General features: G+C 43.7%; 1 protein-coding gene across 3 annotated transcripts; it reads left to right on the forward strand.

Moving 5' to 3' along the window:
- Positions 1-356: 356 nt before the first annotated feature.
- IFNAR2 (interferon alpha and beta receptor subunit 2) lies at positions 357-27,561 on the forward strand. Of its 3 annotated transcripts, XM_064496886.1 has the most exons (9): positions 360-689; positions 9,490-9,576; positions 10,743-10,784; positions 11,991-12,114; positions 13,288-13,460; positions 15,414-15,577; positions 18,753-18,921; positions 22,935-23,065; positions 26,047-27,561. In XM_064496886.1, the coding sequence occupies exons 2-9, from the start codon at positions 9,522-9,524 to the stop codon at positions 26,749-26,751; spliced, it is 1,563 nt and encodes a 520-aa protein (XP_064352956.1). In that variant the 5' UTR covers positions 360-689; positions 9,490-9,521; the 3' UTR covers positions 26,752-27,561. The 3 variants fall into 3 exon arrangements, with proteins under 3 accessions (XP_064352975.1, XP_064352956.1, XP_064352967.1); XM_064496905.1 differs by lacking the exon at positions 22,935-23,065 and having other exon boundaries at positions 357-689; positions 26,047-26,190; XM_064496897.1 differs by lacking the exons at positions 360-689; positions 9,490-9,576; positions 10,743-10,784 and adding an exon at positions 12,445-12,515 and having other exon boundaries at positions 11,990-12,114.
- The last annotated feature ends 280 nt before the right edge of the window (positions 27,562-27,841 follow it).

The raw sequence follows: 27,841 nt of genomic DNA on the forward strand, positions 1-27,841 counted from the left end.
CAACTCAATGGTAGCTATTCTTATCCCTATTTTATTGATTGGAGAATTATGCTCTGAGCGGTTTATAGAGCTAGTAAGGGAGGTAGCGGAGCAGGAGAGAACACATTCACTTTTTCTTTCATTCATTCATGCATGCATGCATGCATGCAACACATTTTTATTGAGCGGATTAAACGTGCTAGGCATTGTTCTAAGTGCCAGGGACTGTTCTAGACCCTGAGGATACTGCAGGAAACACAACAGCCAAAATTCTTTTTCTTACCCCCTATGGAGCTTACATGGAGGAGGCGGGGGCTGGGGGGGGCGGAAGGGGCCGCCTCCAACTGAGGGCAAATTACAAAACCTGGTGTCCCCGCCCCCTGCCCGCCCCCGCCCGGTCCGGCGCCTTCCCGCAGCTGCCGGAGGCCGGCTCCGCGCGCGCACTCGCGGGAAAGACCTCCCCCACCCCTCCCGGAGGCGACCGCGAGGATCGATCCGGGGCGCCCTCGGAGCGGAGGGAGCCGGCCACCACCAGCCGCTCTGCTCGCCTTTGCCCCGCGCCGGCCGCCACTGCCAAAGAGGCCGCCAGCAGCGCGCATCCCGGTCGGGAGCACCGAGTCCGGGTGCGGAGGGGCTGCGGCCGAGCCCGGCTGGGGCGGGTGGGCCCGAGGCCAGGACCCCGGGGGCCGCGGCGAGGTCAGACTGCCAAGGTAACGCGGGACAGCGCGGGGGGCGGGGGCGGGGGGAGGGGACTGAAGGAACGTCGCCTCTCTGCAGCCGCTTCCCGGAATCGCCTTACAGGCTCTGGTCCCTCCCCTGGGAGCTCCTCCCGGTGCCGCCTGCGCTCCCGGCCGGCCGCGGGGCTTCGGTTCGCGCGCCGCCGTCCTCCTCCCCGGAGGCCGCCCTTCCCCCGCCCCCGCAGCCTGGGGGTCCTTGGAGGGCATCGGCTGGCTGTCCCCCGAGGCCGCGCTGCTGTCGGCCGGCTCGGCGTCCTCCGTTCATCGCCACTTATGGGAGCTCTCTTCATAGCACCCAGCCCTGCAGCCCCCTCACGCCCCACCAGGGGTGCCTGGGACACCCGGGCAGTGGCCGCTGCCAGATGAGAGCCCTTGTGAAGTTCAAAAGCCAGATTCCTCACGGGCCACAACGCCTTGCAAAACTGGTTTACTGGCTCGGGTCTCCGGTTCCAGGTCTTCCGCCCTCCCTCTAAGAGAACACTTGCAGTTAGCCATCCTTTGTTCTCGCGCGGGAGCGGGTCACGGAGGGGCAGCCGGGCTGGACTGTCTGCGTCCTTCCAGATGCATCGCTTGGAAGCTGGAGGACAGGGCGATGGGACAGCGTCGCGGAGACAGAGGAGTGGACCCGGCTCCAGGGTCGGGAGGGAACGAGGAACTGGGTGCGAGTCGACGCTAGCGTTTCAGCCTGGACCAAAGCAACTAGTTAAACCCAATTACGAGTTGAATCCATCAGCCTTCTTTTGTGGCTAGCGATGGGTTTCATAAACTCTAGATAAACTCTCTTTCTTTTTCTTTTTATATTTGTTTGATTTCCTCGCTTTTGTTAGGCAAAAAGCCCTTAGAAGCTGAATGGAAGGAGGTGAGAGGTGTAGACTGAGGCCTGGAGTCCGTCCCCCCTCCTCCAGGTGTCACACTAACTGACCCTGGTGGCCGAGACCTACAGCCCACCACCTGTCCCACACTTGGGCAAGGTTTCAAAGTACCCCTCCTCCTGCTCTTGTGGCTTGAAGAGGAAAAGGGTGGGAGCAAGACCACACCAAAATTTGCTCTAAAGAAAACATTTCCTAGTGATACGGGCATCAGTGATGTTTGACCTGTTTGTCGCAGGAAATGACTTGGACTTTTAAGTTCTCTAGTTCACAAGTTGTTTTTCAACTTTGGATCATCAGAAATCTACATGGCTCTTTTAGTCTTACCCATATTTTTTTCTAAAGTTTCTCATGTATTTATTTAAAATTTAAAGAAAATCTGCCTGAGATTTGGTTCTTGAAATTTGACAAATGGTAATTTATCTTTCAAAAAAAATTAGAAGAATCCTAACCCCAGAGGTATTGTCTTACAAGTGAAACTTTTATTAAAATGTGTATGTCATCCCCGCCACTTTGCACAGAGAGCCACATTGGACTTATCTCCCTGTTACCTTTATAAACCTTCAGACTGTAGAGGAGTCAGTGGCATATATATTCTTTGCCTGTCCAAAATTAAGATGCTGTTGAGAATGACACACTTTTTAAACTTCATGTTACCAAGTAAGAAAAACCACTGTCAGTTAAGGTGTGTCATGCCACTGTGCAAAGCACCCTATTGCAGAGATGTTCAGATGTCAGAAAGAAGTGCATGTTTTACAATCTGTGCAATAGAATCTCAGAGCAGGGCTTGTCAGTACTCTTCCCCGAGGATTTTTCACTCCTTCAGAGGATGAAACTGGTGGTATGAAATTCAGGAAGAAGAAAGGAAAATAGTTCGCTAGTGGAGCAGTTGGGCTGAAGTAAGTTAGGGTGATGAGAAGTGGAGAAAAGAGAAAACAAAAGCGGGGAAGAGAGAAAGATGTAGGATGGGGAATAGTTCAGAGCCGCTGCAAGTGTTCTTGGGAACCCGCAGGAAAATGAGTCCATTCAGTTTCCCCACAAGCCAGGCTTTTACAAACTGGTACGTGGAGAGTTGTTCTTAAACGTTGTTGTTGTTTTAATTCTGGGGTTTTAGAAAATATGTATAAAATTTGAGTGTGCCTGACCTCCGGGAACTGTACTGGTGAATCAATAAAAATCTGTGAAGGTAATCGTAGATTTCAAATTTTTATTTTTGCTTACATTGAATAACCCAGTCATATTTGTCTCACATTTTGGGAGGCTGTAATACCAGAAGACATCAAAACCATATGGCAAAGGAAAGCTCATGAACAGGAAGGGCACAGATGCCAGCGGAAGCATGACAGTTACCTTGTTAATTCTCCATTTTAGCCAAAGGAAAGAGGGATAGGAGAAATTGGTGATCTTCAGGAAATACAAGACAGAGAGACAAGTAGCAAACCAAGTGCTCAAGTGGTTGGCCAGTATCCAAATGCCAGTAAGATATATTTTCTCCCCATGGTATCAGTTTCCTGATAGAATAGCACTAAAAACAAATTGACAATTATTAGCCACAGTAGACTGGTTAATCAATAAAAATCTTGGAAATGCTCCCTAATAAATAGAAAACTGAGTCTTAGCATTACTTAGCTGTTTCCTTTTTGGACTAAGGAGTGGTAGGCTCTTCCTGCTGGTCAGAGGGGAGTGAGATGGGCCAAATGGGAGCACGAAAAGCCAGGACCAGAATCAGAGGATCCACACAAAGGCCCAGTGGCTGATCCTACCTCAGGGCCCCACCAGAGGCAGTGACTCTGCCTGCAGGACATTTAACAGAATCCTCCAGGAGGAAGCAGAGCCTGGGTCTTCTGGCAGACTGCACTTCCTTGACTGAGCTCCCTCGTCCCAGCACAGTGCTTTGGGCTAGAGAAACTGCCTAGTCCTTACAGAACAAACTGGAATCAGATACATTTATTAAAAGGAAGTCAAGATTTCACTCCACTGTAGCACACTAGCAGGTGACAAAGCCGTCAGAGTACAAGCAAGGTGAACAGAAATGGTGTGGAAAAAAAAGAAAAAGAAAAGAAAGGAAAGAACGACATAGCTTGCAGAAGTCTTACTAAAAAGAAAATATGACTCTTGGGATGGGAGGAAATCCCTTACAATAGCTTTACATCCTACAACAACTTGATGAAAATATAAATTCAATAAAATAAACTCAAAGGTGAGAAAAAATTTGAATTGAGATGAAAAGGGAGATTGCAGACTTATGGGAATGCATGGAAGATCACTGAAACAATTACAGAAGAGATGAGAGAAAAGAACAAAATAGATGCTGAAAATAAAAATATTTTAACAGAGGAAAAGCTTCCTTAATGAAGAAGCCCAACAAATGCAGATGAAAGAGACCAAGATGAAGTCATTTATAAAGAAGCCAGTGTGGAAGACAGACCAAGCACAGTCAAGTATTAGGATAATTAGGGTTCCCTGATGTAGTGAAACCAACAAACAGGACAGAGAATTGCAAATAAAAATAGGGTGAAAGACATTTTACTGAAATGAAGAAAAAATGGTCTGTAAGCCAAAAAAGCACGCCATTTTCCAGGAAATTTTCATATGAGAGTACTCAGCACCAAGATAACTTACACAATTTAAATTCAGAGGAAAAGGATTATTTAGGAATCTAAAAAAGAATCAGTGAAGGAGGGAAAAACCAAATCAAGCTAGCCTCAGACTTTTCCAGTGCTCTGCTAAATGCCAGAAGACAGTGGTTCTGTGCGAAAAGTTCTAAGGGAAAGAAACTTTTTCCTAAGAGGGTATCTCATCCAGTTACAATGTCATTCAAGTTGAAAGTCAACAGGTGGACCTTCTCAAATAGGAAAGAAAAAAAGGAATTCAGCACCTGTGAGCCCTTATGGGAAAAAACTGCTTGGATGACAAAATCCAGCAAATAGCAAATTAAGAGAGGAGTCAAGAGAAAGAACTCTGGTGTTGATACTCTTGATGAAAAGGACTGTTGATGAGTATTTATTTAAAAGTAGAATTAATACAAAGCATCTTTGGAAATTGTAGATAGAATAAAATGTGATTATTATATCAATCTAGACACCCAAAGCACAATAAGGAAAAAAATAAGGAAGTAGGGGAGGAAGATGGAAGGAAATGTGAGTACATCCTATAGTTCTCATCTTGAAAACATCGATCAATAAATATAGTTTAACAGTTAAAGTGCTGTGAACATATTATGCTCCGACCTCCTGATGTCTTTCATAATCTTTTTTTTTTTAACTTTAGAGGGATGTTTTAGGGAATTATTCTTTCTTAAGGAGAAAAAATAATTTAAATGTCAATTTCTTCAGCCTTTGCTTCAGTTTCTTTCCCAAGTAGAGTTAATTTAGACAGAAACACTGTGTGTGTCTGTGTGTGTGTCTATGCATAGAAAGCTCTCTGGAATTGTGTTCACCTAAGATTAATGATAGAAATATCTGGATGCTGGGATTTTTCCTTTTATACATGATTTTTAATCTTTTTCGATAAGCAGGTATAACAATTTTTACCGAAATGAGAAAGATATTTGGAAAATAAATTAGAAACAAAGATGCCAAGCTGTTAACAATGGTTGATGCTTGGCGGTAAAAAATAAAGATGACTGTTTCTTCTTGGTGCTTTTTTTTGGGGTTTCTTTTTGAATTTCCAGAAAAAAAAATATGTAATTGTATTTGTCCTTCTAAATCCATTCACTCATTGACTAGTGAAGATATGGCAGGCAGCAGGTTATACTGGATAGAAGAAAAGACACAATTCTGCTCTCTACCAGGAGAGTGGGAGGCAGTGAGTTTTGTGAGGGTTGTCTGTCTGTCTCTCTGTCTGTCTGCCTGGACTTGGAATTTAAAGAATCACTTTGCCCGGGCAGTATCCATTTGAGCTGGGCCTTGAAAATCGGTAGGGTTTGTTTGGGTGTCAGTGGCAAGGATTGCTTCCAGAGAGGGATGGGCATGAGCTCAGCACTGGTGCAGGACAGTAACTGCAGGGAAAACTAGAAAGGCTGATGGCAGCTTTGAATTCAGCCTAAGGCCTTGGTGCCTTATGAGGCAACTGTGAGCTACAGGCTGGGCTGGCAGCAGAATTTGCAGGACTCAGAACACGATTAAAATGCAAGGCCCATCTGTTTAAAAAGCAGGAAAGAGTACCACTGAAGGTACTAAACTATGAAAACAAGAAAAACCTTTTCCATGGTCTCTCTCAATCTTTTTTTTTTTTTTTGCTATTTAACGTCATTCTAAGCAAAAAAAAAAAATTTTTTTTTTAATTACTAGCACGAATTTTACCATCTGACCTTATATTGTACAAAGCCAGATCTAAGTGCAAATATAAGAACAATTTAATCCAGACGAGGAATCACAGAATTACACAATTGGCATTTCATAGCACATCTTGGGAGCCTTCCTCTAAGTAGCCAGAAGCAACAAACTCAGGTCAGACTCAGGAAAGTAGCAAGGAGGAAGAGAGACTCAGGAAATAGCAAGGAGGAAGGAGGAAGAGAGAGGAAGGAGGAAGAGAGAGCAAGGAGGAAGAGGAGGCTCCTTAAAATGTTTGAAGAATTCCTTTCTCACCTTGGAGTGAGAGTTTCTAACTGCAGCCCCAGCACCCAGCCAGCCCAAGGAGCACTCCCTCATGCACAGGGCAGTGCTGCTCCCCACAGGTGCCCGGGCCCCTCTGCCCTGGCAACTCTGGGCACGAATGCACTTATGCCTGAAGGATGCTGGGAACCATCTCCTGCTAGCCACCCATCACACTAGCCTGGGATGGGCTCTCGGACAGTCAAACCCTAACTCTCCCCTCTCCAAGGACCTACCATCCCAACCCACAGCATGCTGGTGATGTCCATGGGTCTTTAAACCTCTGCAACTGGCCATGCTGTGTACCTGGATCAAGGTTGATCTAGACACTTAGCCCCATCGGACCAGCTAGCCGCCCTCTCAGGGAGGCAGGCCAGGGACAGCTTCCACTCTGCCTGGCCCACCCTCCCTGCACACCTACCAGGAGGGCATCAGTGCAGTATGGGCCTCTCCCATGATGTGACCCAGCTGGTGTCCCCATGAAAAGAGCATCGGCAGTCAGTGTAGAGTGAGGCCAGGCAGGGCCTGGGACCCCATCCTTCAGGGGAGTGGGGAGCAAGACCCAAGTGTAAACTGATGCTCCAAGCCCCAGTGTGTTCCATTGTCCCATCAGACTTCACTAACAACGCACAAGTTTTAAAAAAAAATGATTAAGAAGTTCAAGAGGACCACCGGAGAGCAGCAAACCAAGCATGGGACCCTTCTGCCTGCTACAGAGATGAGGGTAGCAAGAGCTACGCTTCAGGAAGTCTGATCTGTTTAGAGTCAGAAAGAGTTTAAAAGAGCTTCATTAATAATTCCAGGCAGGATGCCAAAGTGGGAAATTAGATTTTCCAGTACCAGGAACCTAGTACCAGACATGTGGTTAGAAGTAGAGTCTGAGTCACCGGGAACAAAGAAGAAGAGGAGGCGTCCGTTGTTCCAGAGCAGGAGAGCGGGACTTCTAGTTGTGTAGTTGTGTGTCTGTATTTCTGAGCTGCTGAAGGATGAGAGGGCTCTGCAGCTGCAAAACAAAGGCAAAGATGTATCATCATTAGAAAAAAAACAAGGCCCAGAGGCCACGGGCAGATAATCAGGTATAAGGGAGTCACACCCAAGGTGGCATTCTGCAATCTTGGTACGCCCACCTCTAGAAAGTCCACAACCATGCAGGCCCTCTGCCGAGGAGTGATGACAGGAGATGACATCACATATGACAACGACAACTCTGTGGATGTTCTAAAGGGGAACAATATTATGGGATAAGTTGAGGTGCCTGGATATCTCATGGGTGGTAGATGGCAATTCTGACTTGGAATCTTTTGGATTTCTCTAGAAATACCCTGGGTGGGACCTGATAGCATGATAGTCAGGAGGGCTTTTTAATCTGCTTTTAGCTTGAATTCAAATCTGCTACTTTGTGGTCATTTATCATTTTGACTTGGGGCTTGATGCTGCCTCAGTTTTGGGGGACAGAAGAACACCCAGAATCTGTAAGGCCCAGTTGATTGGATAGAGACACAAACCCTGAAAGAGAGAAAGAATAAGACCAACTATGGGCTCCTTAAAATGTTTGAAGAATTCTCTTCTCACTTGGAGTGAGAAAGACTTTCTAACTGCCACCTGAGATGCAGACGCTAAGAAAGAAAACAATTTGAAGTCTGAAAACATAAAACTCAGAAGCTTCTGTGTGGTAAAAACAAAAAACAAAGAAACAGCACAGGCAAGTCAAAGGACAAGTGACAACGGCAAGGAAAAAAAAACAGATGTGACTCATATCACAAACGAAGGGCCAGCTTCCCTCATACTTAAAAAGCTCCTTCAAACCAATATGAAAAAAAAAATGCAACTGCTCAGTAGAAAAATGGGCAAAGGTACAAACGGACAGTTAACAAGAAAGGAAATAGCTCAGTAAGAATATGAAAACATGCTCAATCTTACTTAGAATAAGAAAAAGGCAAAATTAATGTTAGTCTGAAGACAATTTTGCATTTATGAATTTGGTTTTTAAAAATCCAAGAGCTTGATGATAACCTCTGAAGGTTGTCATTATCATTATTATTCCCCATAAACTTTCCTTTCCCACATGGGGAGCAGAAATTCCCACACATCACAGGTGACTGTGTAAATTGGTACAGCCACAAGGGCAAGAGTGTAGCCATTTCTATCAAAATTACACATGCGTAGCCCCTTTGTGCTAGGTCTCTTCTGTCTGCCCCTGCAGACTCAGCGTCCGCCTTCCCTACCCTTTATTGTGCCCTGGGATCCTGTCTTGTATGGGGACAGCCTGTGACTGGTTGGGATCAGCCAATAGAGAGACCCAAGAAGAGAAGGGAGGGAAGACAGTGAGGGATATTTACCCTTCCGCCCACTCCCTGCACAGTCACCTTGGGTCGGTGGTACCTGGCTTACATCATAGCTCCTTATCCAGGATTCTCTTCTTCCAAATTCCAGTATTGGCATCTTCTCTCTGCACCTCTAGCCCAGGGTGATAACGGCTCCAGCTGTTGTTAGTTTCAGATACTATACTCTTCCTTATGGTTCGCCTGCATCCTGTTGACACGTTTGTAAATAGTCCCTTGATTAAAATCTTCCCCAAATCATCCTAACTTGAATGTGCTGTTTCCTGCTGGGACCTTGACTGATACACCCTTTAGCCCACCAATCCTGCTTCTGGGAAGCTTTCTCACACTTGACATGTGCAGAATGATGTATTTCCAAGATAATCCACTGCAGAAACTGTTGGAAGCAACTCAGAACTCCACCACAGGGACTGGTACAAACCATGGTGTTTCCATAGAGTAGACTATGCAGCTATTTTTATAAAAACAGGAAATTCTCTTTGGTGCTGATGCAGAAAGATCTCCCAGATACATTTTTAAGTGGAAAAAGAAGGAATTGGACAGGGAATGTATATGCTGTCTCTGTGTAAAAGAAGAAAAAAAAAGTAATGATATATATATACATTTTTGCTTATGCATGAAGATATTCTGAAGGACTCACAAAAGACAAAAATAGTTTTCTGAAAAGAAGCAAGACCCTTCACTACTTACTTTTTGGAATGTTTAAAATTTTGGAGCCAAATGACTATGTTGCCTGTTCAAAAGTTAAATTTAAAATTTCTCCCTGACTAGGTAAGGAATGGGTCCCAGAGCTGAGAATAAGGCTGCTCATGTAAATGGGGTAAATGGTCCAGCTCCCAGAAGGGCAGAGGGAACCTGGAACCAGAAATTTCCTGCTAGTCTTTCATTGTCTTGTCTTTGCCCCTTACCTTTGCAATTTAATTAGACGCTTTAGAATTTTGATCACCTAATACTGATTTCTTTTCAGATGTGAAAGTAAAGATACATAAAATAACAAAGATGGTTTTGAGCCAGAATGTCTCAGCAATTGGGCCACTCAATTTGTATCCCGTAGGTGAGTATTACTTCTTATCAGTGAAAACAGCTTGGTGGCCAGGGGCCCTGTTGGGATGTAGCAAATTGATTTCACTGCCTGGAGAACCCAGTATCTGCTGCCCAATGTCAAAAGCCAAATGGAACACAGGTAGGAGTGCTGTGTTAATGATTTAGATTCACTATGGGTTTTCCCTGCTGTTATTTTAGGAAAACAAATAAATAAAAATGACTTAAGGCTCAAAAACAGTGCGGGATATCCTCATCGTAATTTGAACAGTAATTTCTCTTTATACCGTCATTCCAATCCGGCGTGGAATTTATCACTCTACTCCTATATTTGGGGAGGGGAGAGGTCATTAGGTTTATTTATTCATTTATTCTATGTTATTTATTTGTATATTTATTTTTAGTGGCGGTTCTGGGGATTGACCCCAGGACCTTGTACAGCTGAGCATGCGCTCTAGTGCTGAGTTATACCCTCCCACTACTCCTATATTTGCAAAGAGGCCAAACCCCTTATCTCCTACCACGTCACAAAACTGAGAAGTCATTACTGAACTTTGGTTTCCACACTTCATTTATTATTGATTTTTTCTCCCCTGTGTCACTGTGTCATTTGTTCCATAGTTTATCAGTAAGGGGTCCGTGAGTCGGTCTCTTCTTCCCCAAGGACTGCCCACGCACTGGAGAATGTATAACAGCCTTGGTCTCTACTTACTAAAAATGCCAGTGACCACCCCTCCCACCCCCATAGTTATGGTGACATCCAGGAAACAAAGGAAAATCCCCAATTCCCATCACCAACAACTTTCCTCCTCCACCATCCTTGGTGAATATCTTGGAAATTTATTAATGAGCAACATGCTTATTCATATTCTGAGAACTGTTCCAGACGGGTGGCTGCGTCTCAGGATACCCCCTCAACCAGCCAACCCTCGTGACTAGTGTCAGCTCCTGAACAGATCTTACTTTGGATCTGCTCAGGTCGAAACATCCTTGGACCATGTGCTGCTGATGCCAGCAGCTCTCTGAGAACAATTTCCTTGAGCTTTCTCCTTGAGCACGAGAGTCTTAATCCAATATTAATACATGTGTGTGTAAAGAACGCCCAGCTCAGAGCAGCAATCATAAATTGAGCCTGGAGGAATTGTTACTGCTTTTCTAACATGTTTTTCTTCTTCCTAGCGCACTTCAGCCTCGTGTTTGGTATTTCGTATATTTTACACGGTAAGAGACTTTCTCGGCTTGACAAAAGTTTGTATTAGGACCAGAGTGTCAGTGTGACCATTCAACCACTTAGAAGTCAAAAATGTGAGAAATTTGATTTCTGATCCCAGATCTATTTTTGCCCATTTTGTGTGAATCTTTTTTTCTCAAATTCTCTATAAAAGGAGTCAAAATTTAGCCAATTCTGGTTTTCACATTTGTCTCACAAAACTGTCATCAGAAATAAACACTAGAGATCATTTACCAACCCCTTTAAAGAATATTCAACTCTTAATACTCTCACTAATAGAGGGAGACACAGACTGTGCCAAACGAAAAATCCAGAGATAATTTCCCTTTAATTTGCATTCTTCCTGGTACCAGATAAGGGAAAACACATTTTTTAAATTAAATTTCTTGCCTGCATATAAAGCCTCCCACAAAACGTCACTTATACATTAACTATGTACCCAGCCTGGCGATGGGCACTTTGGCGGGGGCGCCGGGGAGTGGGGTGACAACTTGGCAACCTGGAACCAAAGGCCCAGGCCCTCATGACAGGAAATTTAGATGGTCTTTGAAACTTTAACCATATAAGGCAGGATTTGACAGGCATAGCCGTAAAGTCTCCTTGGCTGGCTGCCACTTCCGAGCTGTCTAACATTGCATAACCCAACTTCTCAACTTCACAGTCTGTAGAATGGGTCTATTAATAGCACCTGCTTCAGCACAGTCTGGGGGTGGGATGCTTCTCAAGGGCCAATCTGGGCACACACATCCCCCCCCTCCCCTCTGTGGTGGGGAATCAAGGGAGGGAAAGCTCAAGTAGGCTGGGCTGCTGCAGGAGGCCGGCAGGAGGTGTGGAGAGTTGGGTTGAGAGAATGGAATGGCCCAGGATGACACGGATTATTTTGATCCAAAGAGCCTCTGAGAGTCTGATGATTGCATGAGCCCAGATTCTGTTTACACAGTGCTGAGTCCCTGTTTCCTGAGCTTGCCCCCCATGACAATATGTTGCCATTTCTCACTCATATTAGTTCATTTCTTGTGTCCAGTAAAACCATTTCCTTCTGTGTTTCCCAAACCCCAGCGCTCATGGGAGGGCTTCTCTGCTGGAAGTTTGGGGTTCCAGATCCCAAGGCACAGTTTGGGCCATGGCTAAGATAGAACACTGGGTTCCAGATTTCAATCTTTTTCTTTTCTTTTTTTCTCTCCTGTTGCCTTTAGATTTTTCAAATGAATACTGCACTTTAAAGATGACATTACAAAATTTCCGGTCAGTCTTATCGTGGGAAGTAAGAAACCATTCAGTTGTACCAACTCACTATACGTTATGGTACACCATCATAAGGTTGGTTGGCTATTTCATTTTTCTCTTGCCAAATATATTATCTTTCTATTGTGTGCAGAGTGGGAAAGAGGTGATCTTGCTTGTGAGAGAGCTTCTCTCTCTCTCTGCACTCCCCCATCCCTACCCCTCAATCTCGGTTTTTTATTCAGAGCTTTAAAAGTCCAATGACAAAAGACCCTTCCATTTTTAATGACACTGAATACTTGTAACAACCCAAAGCTATTTTTGACAAGGCTTATGTTTTTAACCAAAGCCAATTTCTACAGGTTAAATCCTCAAAAGCAAAATAATTATTGTGCCTGTTGCTCACAATTTATTTCTCTCATTCAGTAAGTCTGGCTGTTTAAAAGTGCTGTGTTTTCTGAGGACAGGGGTCCAGAGGTCTGATGACCGTATTGATGGTTTGTGTTCGCTTTTCTTTACTCAGGGAGGGATACAACAGATAAGAAAGCTGCCTGGCACAGACTAGGACAGGAGCAGGTCCAAGGTCTGGCTTGGTCACTAACCAGCTGTGACCCTTGGGTGCGGCACTCAGTCCGTCTGTGCTAATCCTCCTACTTAGGGATTCCTGCTTACGTCTTAGGTTTCTCCCTGCATTAGGCAGTCATATGTATCACCTAGACTTACCTTTCTGAAGCTCAAGAGAGCAGTACCTGTGCTGTCCCTACATAGCACGGGCTTAGGACTGGACCATATGGTCCTCGGCCAGAGGTTGGGAGGATCTCAGGGAGGGCATTCATGATTGTTCCCTAGGGGCAGGGAGACTGGGACCTCTGCTGTGAATGCCCAATGTTTGCTCATTCATTCCTGCACCAAATATTTACTGAGCACCTACTACTACATGCCAGGGTTCCAACCATGAACCAAAATCCCCACTCTCTTGGAGCAGAGATTCTGAAAGTAGGTGGAGGCATCAATAACCAAAGAGAGAATGGGGCAGGTAGTGGGAAATGGTATGAAGAGAAACACAGGAAAGAGGGTTCCAGAGAGAGGGGTTGGAGGGCCGGGGGGCAGGGTAAGGTGCTCCATTTGAAAGGTGGTTCAGGCAGACAACTTAACACCAGGGACACTGGAGCAGAGCCCAAAAGGAATGAGGAGGCGGGGCCTGCAGTCAGTAGATTCTCATCACATAAATACTAACATTTTCTTTAACCATTTCTTTGCCTTTCAAAGTAAACCACAAAATATGACACTCGTCAAGGACTGTACCAATATCACGAGATCCTTTTGTGACCTAACAGATGTGTGGGGAAACGTGACGGACACATACATCCCCAGAGTGGTGGGATTCAGAGGAGGCACACAGCTGGTCAATTGTATGGGCTCTTTCTTCCTGGAAACTGACAGTGAGTTGATCTCTGTTTATTACCTTCATTATCATCACCAAGATCATCCTTATTTGCTTGGCCATGAAGTAGGAAGTTCTGCAGAGGTGTTTTAGACACAGGGCTAGACCTCCTGGCCCTGCTGCCTCCTCGCTGTGTAACCACAGAGGAATTACTTTGCTTCTCTGAGCCTCCTGGCCCTGCTGCTTCCTCGCTGTGTAACCACAGGGTAATTACTTTGCTTCTCTGAGCCTCTGTTTTCTTACCCAAAAAGTGGAATGATAACCTGTACTTTGCAGACAATGACTCAATGCCTGTATAAGGCAGGCATTCGGGCTGTAGCAGCTGCTACGTTGTGCTTTGTTTCACAGCCAGACAGGAGGTGGGGAACGGGGTTCAGATGGCCTATGTCTGAGCTGTCACAATTCTTTGGTCCAATGTGTTCCTTAATACTGCAGCCCCTCCCACAGGTCATACCCCAATAGCTCTTGTACGTGTGAACGCCCAAGTGTGTGTGCACGTGGGGTCCAGACTCAGAGAAGACTGGATCCCAAGAGTGGGTCTGCCCTCTCTCTCTTTGCCTGCAACTGGAGGCAGCTCCCTCTGGCACTTGTGTCAACAGCCCCAGAGCAGCTGTCAGTGGCTCTCAGCCAGTCTCCATCACTTCTTCAATGTCCTGATCTGCAGCCTGTTCCCAAGAGAAAGATTCAGCTTCAGCTTCCTGGTAAAGGCTGTGTGGGTGTGCACTCACACACGCGCACTTAGCAAAGTGATGACAACTGAAGCCCACGGTAGCAAACCTCGATACTTAGGAGATTCTCTGGATTCGTGGGATCGCATGTGTCCACATAGAAAAGAAAGAAAAGCACAACTTATGGAACGTGGTATTCAGACAGTTAAGGAATGTATATTAAAGTAATAATGAGATAGCATTTTTCAAGGCTCAAAATGGTAAATATTTTAAAAATATGTAAATACCCAGATTTAGTGGAAACGCAGGGAGTATACTTTGGCACAGCCTGGTTGAAGGGTATGTGGCAGTATGTATGGAAAACCTTAACACGTGCCTGCTCTAATCCAGAATCCTCTGTAATTTGTCCTTGAGAAATAATTATATCCAGATGCAAAGATTGAGTTCCAAGAACACTCATTGATATATAGACTCTATTCAGAAAACTTAGCGCCAATCTAAGTGTTCAAAAGAGTGAATCAACTAAATCATAGTGCAACCACTTAGTGGAATAGAATTAGCTGTGAAAAATTATGCTGAAGATCAGGGTGGGTGACTTTCTCTAAAGGGCCAGAGAAGAAGCATGTTGAAACTTTGTGGGCCCTATACAATCTCTGTCACACAGCCTTCTTTATTTACTTACAACCCTTTAAAATATAAAAAACGATTCTGAACTTGCAGGCTGTGCAAAATCTAACGCATAGGTCATAGTTTGCCATCTCTTGATGTAGATAAACATGCATTAATATGTTTATGAAATAAGTGAAAACATACCAGGCAAAACTATGTGAGTAAGAATGATTTTAATTTTAGTTTAGATATGTGTGTCTGTGAGTTCAGTTTAGTTTATATACGTGTATATATATTTATACACATACAGCATAGACAAAAGATGGTTAACCACATTCAGGGACAATTGCCTGTCTGTCTGTATGTATTATTGTTATTATTTGAAAAGAAGTTATTTCACTCTTGTGTTTAGAATACCACCTAAAAATTGGGGCAAGTACCAACTTTCATTCCAAAATCTGTCCTCCATTTCTTGTGCTAATGTTAGACACATCACTTCACTTTTACTGTTCTCAGTTTTTCACCAATAAAAAAATATACGACCCATGCCTCAGTGAGGGCCATAGGCAGTTGAAAAGAAGACAGCTGAAAAGAGGCATGTTTGTATCACGATAATGGCAGTTTTTCTGTTATGCTATTATTGACTGACCCTGCGGTTTGTTTTGTTTTCTAAGCAATGTCTTTGGACCCACCAGAGTTTGAGATTGTCGATTTTACGGACCACATTAATGTGAAAGTGAAATTTCAGTCGGTCGCTCCCAAGATACTAGATGGAGAAGAATTACAGTTTTACTTAGCACACGTCATCGAAGAACAGTCAGGGGGGATTGTTAAGAAGGTAAGTGGTCAAAACAGTTCTGAGTTGGCAGGGAATACATTTAGCACTCTTTAAAAAAAATAAAAGACATCTGTAATGATTTGAAGAATTGAAACAGAAGGGTCTGGGCTTCATTGTGGCTTGACTTCAGGAAAGAAGTCTCTGTGGTTCATCCATTGTGGAAATACGTGGTGTGTGCGGTGTAGACAGGGGGAACAGCCAGATTCCAGCACGCCAGGGCAAGATCTTCTTTGGAAGGGGTTGGTTTAGCTGAGCTACTCATAAAGAGCATGTCTCTACCTCTCCAGCCCTCATACATGTAAGGGAAGTGGCTCTTTCCAGTGATTCTGTCCCTTCCTGATTTTCCCGAAGGACCTAATTGAGTATCGCTAAACTCAAAGATGATCCTGGGATCAGACAGTACCAAATCTTCAATTATGTGTTCTCTCGATCCCTCAGAATGCTGGCGTGAAAACAGACAAACTGTGCTCACAACTGGGCCCTGCTGTAGCGGCAGCTTGTGTCTGCATAGCCCTTGGCTGATTATAAAACCCTTGCAACTGAGACCGGCCCACAAGGTATCAGAAGCAGGGGCATGCATTTCAGACACAGGGCATAGGCCAGAAGCCAAAGGTCCTGAGGCTGGAGTGGGCCCAGGGGGTTTGAGAAACGGCAGAGGGCTGGAATGAAGAATAGAAGGAGGTAAGGTCAGGGAGGTAATAGGGCCAGATTTTGTAGGGCTTTGTGGATCCAAGTCTTCAGGGTGTGATAGAAGCCACTGGAGGACCCAAGGACTTAACAGGACATCCTGGCTGGTGGGTTAAGAATAAACCATAGGGACTAAAAGTAGAAGTTGGGAGACCACTTAAGAGACTGTCAGGATGGTAACTACTTCATAGAAAGAGCAAATTCTATCATTAGTATAACTTTTCCTTTAATATGCACCTGGATTATAATCAACACCCTAAATAGTTGATTAGGAAAAGAGAGCAAAAATAACAGAAAAAAATAAAAGCTTGTGTATCTCGGAGACACTATCAAGTTTCATTAACTATCCATAGCCCCGTCGCATCTAATCTGTACTCAGCCCATGAAGCTGCTAACTCTCTGTTTTAGATTATTATTTCTAAAATAAGAGACCTATGCTTATTAAGATATTGAAAACACTGTGAGAGGAAAACTACAGTTAATAAGCATCTTCTTCATTAAAGAAAATTAGTCTTTAAATTCAAGCAAGAGGGGAAAGAAAAGAGGCTATTGGTATAGTCCAGGTGACAGATGGTGGTGGCTTGGACCACTTAGCAGTAGTGAGAAGTGGTCAAATTCTGCATATATTTTGCAAGTGGAACAGATTGGATGTGCAGAGTGGTGAAGGAGGAGACAAGTGAAGAACCCCAGTCCTTTCAGCATGAGCACCTGGGTAGATGGAGTTGCCATTAATTAAAATAGGGGGCATTATGGACAGAGCAGTTGGATGGCTAGATATCTGTAGCTCAGCTTTGGGCCTGTTCGGTTTGAGGCACCTGTAAGTTATCCAGGGGGAGATGGTGAGTAGGAGTGGATGTACTGAGTCTGGAGTTTAGGGGAGAGCTCCCACCTAGAGAATCGTCCTGTGGAGCCATCGGCTTTTGGGTGTGTATTGAGTGCTTTGAAACCAGGTGAGATCACCCAGGAGTGGCCCTGCAGAGAGAAGAGCTGTCCAGGGGCAGAGCCCTGGAAGATTCCAAGATGTGGAGATCTGTCAAATGAGGAGGAAATAGCACACAAAACGAAGCAAGACTAACCAGCATGGCAGGAGGAGAACTCTGAGAGTAAAGTCCTGGTTGCTGAGAGAAGAAAGTTCCAGGAGAGTGTCAGATGTGCTATAAATGGGACAAGTTAGAAGAGGACTACGAATTGAGTAGTGAGAAAGGAGTTTTTCTATAAAGGGAAAGAAAGAGATGCTGTGGTCCCTGGAAGGGAACGTGGGGTCAAGGGAGGGACTTTTTAAGACGGGAGAAACGACAGCATGTTGGTTTGCAGAAGGGATATTCCTTTGGGGTGTGGGGAGCGTTGCTGGAGCAATGTCCTGGAGGAGATGAGAGTGGACAGGATCTTCTGAGCACGAGAAGGGGGTTCCTTGGCTCAGAGGAAGAACCATACCTGAGTCATGGTTGGGGAGGCAGAGTCCAAAGGCACAGAGGGAGGGAGCTTCCCTTTACCTGGTTCAACAGGAAGCAAACACTGCAGACTTAAGGCCGCACGATGACCACACCAAGTGTGGGAAACTAGATGCTCTGACCCTCTGCTACCATTTTACTCTTTCCCTTTGAGGCAAGAGCCCTCTCACCATGACACTGCTTCTGCTTCAGACCCTTTTCTTCCTCATCGCTTGTTTGCATCCTCTTTTAGTTTGTTTGGAGGGGAGGAGGTGGTTAAAAAATGATTCCTCCTCCTTTTGAAAAGAAAGTTGCAAAAAACATTATTCTGAAAGGCTATATTTGAACTGCTGGAAACCCCAATTTATAAAACTAGTGGTAAGAACGTACTTTGAAAACTACAACACATTATACAAAAGTTATTCTTGGTGAAAGAACCTTCATATAATCTCTTTAATCCCAAAATGGAGCAGAACTGGGTGGGGAGAGAGAGGCAGAATGTCTTAAGGGGAAAGACGGGGGACTTGACCTCAGTCTCAGTTCTGCCACAGACACACTGTGTGGCCTTGAGGAGTTTCCTTGGCCACTCCAGGCTGCAGATTCCTCATCTGGAGGGTGGGAATAATGCCTACTTTTCAGACTCTTTTGATAATCAGATGAGTTAATAAAAGCACTTTCTGAAGCATAAATATGTATCGTTAATGAAATAGGATAATCTTATTATCTTATTTTTGCAAGATTATCTTATTTTAAAAATGACACCATGGAGATTTTCCACACTGGGATTTTTCTTCCTCATTTGTAAAAGGAATTTGCTAGACTAGATTTCATGGTTTAAAAATCTGTGCACGTGTGTGTGTGTGTGTGTGTACAGGTACATGTAGTTTTGTGATAAATTGCTTACCTGGGTGACTCATAAATACTTTTTCTTGCCAAGCCTATGATATTTCTAACTCTGTGTAAGATCTGAAGACAAATCCCCGAAGACTGTCTTAGGGCCTGCCTCTAGATGAAATTCTCACTCTAAAGTCCTACTGATTTTTTGCTTATTTTTACAGTATAAACCTGAAGTAAATGGAAACATTACTGAAAATTTCAATTATGTCATCAACAAGTTAATCCCAAACATAAACTACTGTGTATCTGTTTATTTTGAGCCTAAAGATCCGGAAAAAATTAATAGATCTCCCTTAAAATGTACCCTTCTTCAACCTGGACAGGAATCAGGTATGACAATTTTCGAAAAATTCATATTTTACTTTTACCCTGAGGGGAAATATATTTAGAGAAAAGAATCCGAAAGTTGTGGAGCACTAAAGGTATTTCTTCCAACAAAGGCATAGCACAGAGATGTTTTCTGTTGGTCCGTCTCTACCATGTGGTGGATTCACTTTTATGATGCCTTACCATGGGGATGATCAGGTATCTTCCTTTATAAGGTCAGAAATCCTCCTGAATGGAGACGCTTTTATTTCAGGGTGTTAGGATCAAGTCTGGTTCTGGGTGCCCTTAGTTTGGCCATTCTTCGAGCCCAGTGCTGGAGGAGACTGGGTTGCTGGGAGCAACTGCGTGCAGAGGTATCAAAGGGTGGAATGATGGATGAGATGAGGTTCATGGATGTGTCCTGGCTCCAGGGAAGGTTGACTATAGCTCATAGAAGAGAGAGAAACTTGCCAGGATGGATGAGACAGTCACTGATGAAGGCTGAAAGTCCTTCTGCTGCCACGGCGTCAGAATAGTAAACAGTGTGCTCCCTGAACCGTCTTCCTTGGAATAGTTTGCAGTGAGAACAATAATCGGACTTAGGAACATCCATTGCTGATTATTTTCTTGGGAAGTCACTAATAATTTGCTAGGACAACTCATAGAACTCAGGAAAATGCTATACTTACCATTACCATTTTGTTGTAAAGGAGACGAACAGCTCAATGAAGAGATACATAGTCTGGAAATTTCCGAGTGCAGGAGCTTCTGTCCTCACTGAGCTGGCATACACCACACTCCCCATACTTCGATATGTTCACTGACCGGAAGCTCCCCAAGCCTGGCTGCCAGAGTTTTTGTTGGGTTTCATTGCATAGGCATGATTAATTAAATCATTGGCCAACGGAGATTGATTGAATCTCCAGCCCCTCTCCCTTCTCTAGGGGTCAAGGCTGGGACCAGAAGGTCCAGAAGTTCACCTCATTAACGTAAACTCAGATATGGTCCCCCAAAAGATGCTCCTATCACTGAAGAGATCCCAAGGGTTTTTGAAGTTCTGTGCCAAGAGCCAGGGACAAAGGTCAGATTTGATGATGATGGTGAAGATACCATGATCTTATGAACAAACTATAAAACAGTTGAATGGAGAAATTATTTCTCCTCTGCTCACAGAATACTTCTCTACTTAAAATGTTTGGAGGTTTTTTTCCCACACCAAACAATTCTTCCAATCGGCTCAGTATCCTACAATTTAGTTCAACTCTGAACCATGTGCCTGGCGATAGCATCGGATCCCACAGGTTAAGGGCTCAGTCCCACAAGACTGCCCCCTCCCCTTCAAAGGCCAGTCACAGGTTCAAGTTGTCACATGGATTCTGACCAACCTACGCTAAATCTGAGATTCCCACAGTCCCCTTCTTGGCCTTGATAATTTGTTAGAATGGCTCACAGAACTCGAGGAAAACAGTTTATTTACTAGATTCCTGGTTTATTATAAAAGGTTACAACTCAGAAACAGCCAAAAGAAAGGGATCCATAGGGCAAGATATGGGGAAGGGGCTTGGACTTCCATGCCCTCTCTGGACACGCCACCCTCCCAGCACCTCCATGTGTTCACCAACTCAGAAGCTTTCCCAACCCCATCATTTAGGATTTTTATGGAGGCTTCATTATGTAGACATGACTGATTAAATCCTTGGCCATTGGTGATTACTGCAACCTCCAGTCCCTTTCTCCTCCCCAGAGATCAAGGGGTGGAGCTGAAAGTTCCAACCCTCTAAATCACAGAGTTGATTCCCCTGGCAACCAACCCCCATCCTCTGGGGCTTTCCAAAAGTCACCTCATTAACATAAACTCAAGTGAGTTTGAAAAGAGCTTGTTATAAATAACAAAAAAATGCTCCTTTCAGTTTCTTGGCCCTTATCACTCAGGAAATTAAATTCTAAGGGTTTCAGAATTGGGAACAAAGACCAAATATGTATTTCTTGCTAGAAATCACAATATCACAACAATAAAAACTCAGATTAGTAATGTGACATGACAGACGATGGTTTGCTGAAACTCAGTCCTCACTTGAAAAGGGAATGCAAGCCTGAACAAAAGCGCAGCTTGTTTAGAAGTTGATGTACTTGCTCTGTGATGATTCAGTTTCTCTCCTGACTTTTCTGTTTCACTCGCTGAGAAATGGCCATACAACAGCATGCTGTCGCAGCACTGCATGTTTCCTGGGTGTGAACATTTCATTTGCATACTGTCAGCCTCCATTCTTTTATCATTACCCAAGACAGTTAAAGCACAGGTATGCCTCATTGATTTGGATAAAATATTTCATGTCCCGATTCTCGTCTGAAACTTCAAGAACCAAGTAGTTTCAGATAATGTAGCCCCTTTCACTGTCCCAGCTCACCATGTGAACTACTCTCAACTAGCCCAAATTCAGGGACCAAGTAGGTTTGGATGGTGGGGTGATTCTTGAAGGATGATTTGGGACCAGAGTTAACTTACTCAGACTCAGCAGTGAACACTGGTATCTTAAAGCAGTACTGGTATGAGGGGTATTTAGTCCAGAGATCTGGAGAAATGACTTCCCCTTTGTCAAACTTTAAATTAATTGGTTGGCTTTTTTTCAGCAAGGTCCTGAGGGAATGCTGTGTTAATTCCATTTGACACATATTTAGTGGAGCCAACTCTGTGTCAGATTCTCTTCTAGATCGTATCTAGATACTAGATACATCGTGAACAAAATAGATAAAAATTCCTGACCTTATGGAGCTGACATTGCAATAGGGAGACAAAAAAACAAGATTTAACAAGTAAAATATATATGTAAAATATGCAGTGTATTAAGTGATGATACGTGCTTTGGAGAAAAATTAAGCAGGAAGTGGGGGAGAGGTGGGGGTGAGGGGGTAGGTAAAAGGGAGAGGGTGGTGGGTCTCTTAAATAGGATGGCATTTTGTTTACATTCCCTAGAAGCCAAGCCTAAAACCTAAATTCTAGTTCAAGTGACTCACTGGCGCAGGAGAGGAGGAGGGGCCTCTTGGGTCAGAATCCCATTACATCATTGCTCCTCCTAGGAAGTCACTTTGGCTCACAGAATCCTTTTCAGGAATGTAGATGCTATACGTGTAGGAATTTTGTACTATAAAGGTGCGCCTACATGGCTAAATCTGATTCTAGAGCTGCCATTGATAAGACACTCCTTCCTTCATTGTGGTTGGAAATGAGAGAGGGTTCATGAGTCTTCTGCCATCTAAGATTTCACTGAAGTTTCTTTCTATTCATTCTTTAACCTTCTGAAAGACTTTTAAAATATGTGACCCATCTTCACGTTTTTTCTCTTCTGTAGCTATGTTGCCTGAGGCTGTGGTTATAGGATTAATATTAATAAAATTCTTCCTGGAAATTTAAGAGCGCCTTACTTATGTAACTATTGATTTCTTCTCAGTCCAGTCAGATTTCTGGAAAAAAAGCTATTTTTATTGAGAAAATTGAAATCTTCCAGAAGTAATTTTGACACAAAACTAAAGGAGAACTCATAATAGGACAAAGCAAGTTTTGCAGAGCCCTGATTTTGGGTCCTGGCATGGCCAAAGTCCAGCTTCCAAGTGACCTGGTTGTTTTCTTCAGGCAAACTCCCCTTCCTGCCTGTCTGCGGTGCATGCTAACTTGTGGCTATTGGGCATTTGAGATGTGGCTCTTGTGACTCAGAAACAGTTTTGTTTTGTTTTATAATTCACATTTAAATGGTCTTATGTGGCTAATGGCTACCATATTGGATAGTGCAGTCATAGAGCATAATTATCAACCGGAAAAAAAATTTTCACTTTTAAAAACTGAATCTGTCATTTGTATCCATTTTTTAAAAAGTATACTTGGATTACTTTCCATTCCTTTGTATTTAACAATAGTTTTTCCAACTTTTGCTCCCTTGATAAACCCCTCCACCTCCGATAGATCAATGTGCCTTTGTTCCCAGCTGCGATTGTTCCTTGAATTTATTTTGAAATAAAGCCATTTAATTTTTCATCAACAGAGTCGTCAGAATCTGCCACAATAGGAGGAATAATTACTCTGTTTTTAATAGTTGCTGTCTTCATAAGCACCATAATGATACTGAAACGGATTGGTTATATATGCTTAAGAAACGACTTCCCCAAAGTTTTGGTATGTCGTTTTTCTTTTTTTTTAATTCCTAATTTTTCGGTTTAACTTAAGAAATTTTATTATATGCTTAAATATTTTCACAGAAGAAAATTCCATTTTCTCAAAAGAACAAGGTGGTTTATCACTCTGGGTGGTTCTTTTCCATCCCTATAAGCTATATTTTGCATTTTATACTTTCTTTTGTCCACATATGATTTTTAATAATCACATAATGTTCCATTGTTATTAATGTATCATTTTTCCCTTAATCATTTCCCCAGCTGTAGGGCCTTTGGAATGATTTCTTTTTCACTTCTTGTCTTGTCTTTTCTTTTATTTTATTTTCTTTCTCTGGCCATTTTGAATAATGCAATGAACATTTTTATACAGATTATCTTTTTAGTTTGGATTACTTCAGTGGGATATATACACAAAGTGGATTTATCTTAGATGAAACGTGTGTAATTTATCACGTCAATACAGAGGTGTCCACACTTCTGCAGAGCTCTGCTGACAGTGATTAATCATCTTTACTCCTTTCGTTCATTTGTCGTATTGTAACAGTCCCCCTCAGTCACTCTGATTCGTGTTAATTACTAGTGAAACCTGCCACTTTGTTCATCTTGGTGCTGTCCCGGTGTTTCCTAAGACACGCTCTTCCTGCTCAGACAGACTCTCTAACACTCAGCCGAGTCTAGGTATTGATGTGACCTGTTTCTAAAACCTTACGTGTTTTGACTCACTTTTACCCATCATTTCTTTTTCCCTGTTCCATCGCTTTCCTTGTACATTAGTTTTATAATTTCTCATTCAGAAATATCTTATTTTTCTATGTTTGAACTCACTCACCTTACTCTTCTAATTTTTTAACAGCCACAAATAAATATCCCTCCATGGGTGATAAAAGTGTTCTCTTCTTTTTCTTGTTGTTCTTATTTGTTCAGGTTGGGTTGTGGAAGGAGGGTTGGCCAGGACAGGAGAGGGGGTGATTTTGAAGTTTTTATTTACAAGTGGTAAACCTGTTTATTTACAGGTTGAACCTGGCTGGCATCATGAGGTATATAGATGGACCTGTGTTGGGATTTCATCCACCCTGTGATCTCTGTCTTGCAAGAGTGGTTGTTTTTTCTCTATCAGTGTAACTTTTATCTTTGCAGTGTTCAGTTGCAGGCTTACTCTCAGCCTTTGCTGCAACTCTTATCTGTCATGTGTTGCTTTGGCCCTGAGGACTTGTGTAAACCCCACTCCAACTCCTATTTCTCATGCAGCCTTGAGAGATAAAGGTCCCTAGCACCACACCCATCCCCTCCTAGATAATCTTCTCCTGAATTACCTAAACTCATTACTAACCCTCCTCTTAGGTCTCCCTGGGTTCCTCCAGTCTTTAAAATGCACCCAAATTATATACCAATTATATTTGTACCTCTTAGTGTGTTAAGCTCAAGTAATGACAGGAGGTGGTGTTACCTTGTGTCTGTCTAATATTTCTCCATTAAAAAGCGTTACTCTGTGTTTAAATAAAAATTCTAGGAATAGTAAAACAGAAGACCTAGGTCTAGTATGTTTGTGTATGTACATTTAATCAAGAATATATGTTTAAAATTTTAAACATTGTCTTTTCTTTTCTTTCTTTCCTTTTTCTCCTCTTTCTTCTCCCTCTTCTTTTTTCAGCAATAAACATGTGTTGTCTATTTACTGTGTGTCCACATGCCATAGGTGCTAGGGATATAGATGTGAATAAAACAAAAAAACATGCTCTTGTGGAGCTTAAAGTCTGAAAAGTGGGAAAAGGATTGACAGGTCAATAAATGTTATCTGTACAGGGGGGATATGAAATTGGATCCCTACTTCACACAATACACAAACATCAGTTTCAGGCATATTAACCACTTAATGTGAAAGGCAAAATTGTTAAGTTTTGGAAGGCAATATAGGAGATTCTTACTTTAGGGTAAAGAAGATTCAGCAAAAACCATGAAGAAAGAAAATTTATACATTTTCTTACATTAAAATTGAGAATTTCTTTCCACTGAATGTCATCATAAAGAAAGTAAAATGTTAAACCACAGACTGTGGGAAAATACATGTAACATAAATAATCAACAAACAATTAGCATCCAGATTATATAAAGAGCCCCTATGAATCAATAAGTAAAAATATGAACAACCCAATAGAACAATTCTCCTCAAGGCTGGGTCTGGAGAGAGTAGGGGAGGAGTAGATTTGTCAAATTGGGCAGCCTGAGCAGAATAGAGAGGAGGACGGTGTCAATGATGATTCCAGGTCTGGGAGAGGAATCGTGACCACCCTCCTCACCATGACCCCATTGTGGCCAGTCTCCTTAGCCCACCTCGCACTGCTGTGTCCTGGAGGTGCTGGAACAGAGCAAGGTCCAGTCTCCCTACTCTTCTCATCTGTGACCCTTTAGGGGTCACCTGCATCTTTAAGGTCTTCCAGTCCAGGGGTCTTGGACCCCAGTGGAATTGGATCCCTAGAATCTCTCCTCCCCCACAGTTCTCTGACACCCTGAAGAATGTCTTGGCAATCAAGAGTTAAAATCTATCAAGCCTAAATGGAGAGAGTCCCCTGACATGCAAGAGGCTGCGAGGGGACAGCAGTAGGAGGCAGTGGAGCATCGTCTCTGCTGCGGGCAGCCTGCCTATTTTCAACCCCAGCCTCCACCACTTAGTATTCCTGAAGCTCGGGCAGGTTTCTTAACCTCTCTGCCTCGTTTTCTCATCTGTCAAATGGGGATAAGAATCGTAAGCCTACTTCATAGAGCAGCTGTGAGGGTAGAATGAATTATAACATGTAGATGACTAAGAGCAGTGCCCTGCAAATAGTAGACACTATGTGACAATAGCTGTTACTCATGCCATCCTCATTGTCACCACCTTCCCCGTCACGGGGCAGTTAATTAACCTCATTACGTTTTATTATGTCGAAAACACTCAGAATTGACAGGCTCTCTCTCTCTCTCTCTTTTTTTTTTTTTTTTAAGGATTTTTATAAATTGTCAGCCTGGGTCTTTCCTGAGCTGCCTCCGTTGGAAAAAGTGGCTACCGTGGAGATCATTCATGTCAACCGAAAGAAGAAAGTGTGGGATTATAGTTATGATGAAAGTGACAGCGATGACGAAACAGCCCCGCAAGTAAGCGCAGGTGGTTACACCATGCATGGACTCAGGCCCCTGGGGCCCACCTCCACCTCCTCGGCCACCTTGGAGGACTGCAGTGACCAGGCCACCGAGGAGCCAGACCTGCCCGAGCCTGAGGCTGTCACTGAGGCCGCCATGGCACCAGGGCCCAGCCCCTGGCAGTCAGAATGCACAAGTGGGGCCCACGAGGTCAGTGGGGATCTGCTGCAGGATGCCCTTTCTGAGGAGGGCAGCAGCCCCACTGAGGACTCTGGGGACAGAATTATCTTCAATGTGGATTTGAACTCAGTGCTTGTGAGGGTCCTTGACGACGAGGATGATGACAACTCGGAAGTCACTCCAATGTTATCATCTCTTCCAGAAGAGGCTGTCATGCCAGAGGGTCCCGCTGAAACAGACTCGAGCCTTCTGGTGGCCCGCGGAGAAGGGACACAGCTGCCCTTCCCCAGCCCCTCCGCGGAGTGCCTGTGGCCTGAAGATGCTCCTTCTGATCACAGTGACACTTCCGAGTCAGATGTTGACATTGGGGATGGTTATATAATGAGATGAATGAATCCAGAAATATTTAATTAACTTGGACGAATGCTACCTCCAAGCTTCTCCCTCCTAGAACCCTTGTTCTCCAAGGGAATGAGTAGGAGACTGCAGAGTCACTGTTCTTCCTGGTGACATCATCTATGCAAATTCCCAGTAAGGGGAAGGGGAGGTGGGAACCGCACTATCCTGGTATCATTCAGTGCACTGTTTACAAGTTCAAAGCAATTGGCTTTGAAGGGAAAATGCCCTGCCCATCCCCTTTACTCTCATGAAGTTATAACGTTTCTGCATCCTGTCCCCCAGAGTAAGGAGCAAGATTTCCTGTGATTTTCATGGGGTGGTCCAGGGCCCCGTAAGAGTTCTGGGAAATTACTAAATCGGGCCAGAGTGGAGTGGGGGAGAGAAAAGGCAGACACTCAGCAGGGTTCATAGTGGGAGCAGTCAGCACAGGCTCAAGGAAAGAGCAAGAAAGAGGGGGAGGCAGAGGGTGCATCTGGAGAGAAAGGAAGGACACACACAAGGAAACAGAAGCACATGCTCTGAGTTGGAAGTAGGGAAGGCCCAGCCACGTCCTGGCCATCTCCCAGATGATATTCTGTCTCCTAAGCTCTTGAGAATTCAACTTTCAGCCCCTGGTTCAGCCCTCTTCAGTTTGAGTGAGGAAGACAGACTCACACACATAAATTACTCTAGAGCCTGGCAGATGACTTATAGAGAAAGATTTGCATTAAGGAGAGGGACTAAAATCTCAGCGTCATTTTTTAAGATTTAATTTTGTATAATGGAGGTTGGTAAAAAATAAAACATACCTTTTCATACAAACTTGGTAATGTCTTCAGAGTTGTTTCGTATTGGAGAGGATATATATCCAGCGGATGTGTGGTTCTGTTGGCATCTCCAGGTTGCACAAAACTCCCGCTAACTCTGTGCAACGGCCTGTGGGGGCCAAAGGCACGTTCTGCCTCCCTGGGACAGGTATCAGGCAGTGTCTTAACGTCACCCAGTATTTCACCCTGTTCTGAGCTTTCTGATGTCACTACTGCACAAGTTTAAAAAGAGGAAATTGAGCCTTTCTCACCAGTCTTGTGACAGAAACAAATTA

The sequence above is a fragment of the Camelus dromedarius genome, chromosome 2 (genome assembly GCF_036321535.1).
Source record: "Camelus dromedarius isolate mCamDro1 chromosome 2, mCamDro1.pat, whole genome shotgun sequence".
NCBI classification, from domain to species: domain Eukaryota; kingdom Metazoa; phylum Chordata; class Mammalia; order Artiodactyla; family Camelidae; genus Camelus; species Camelus dromedarius.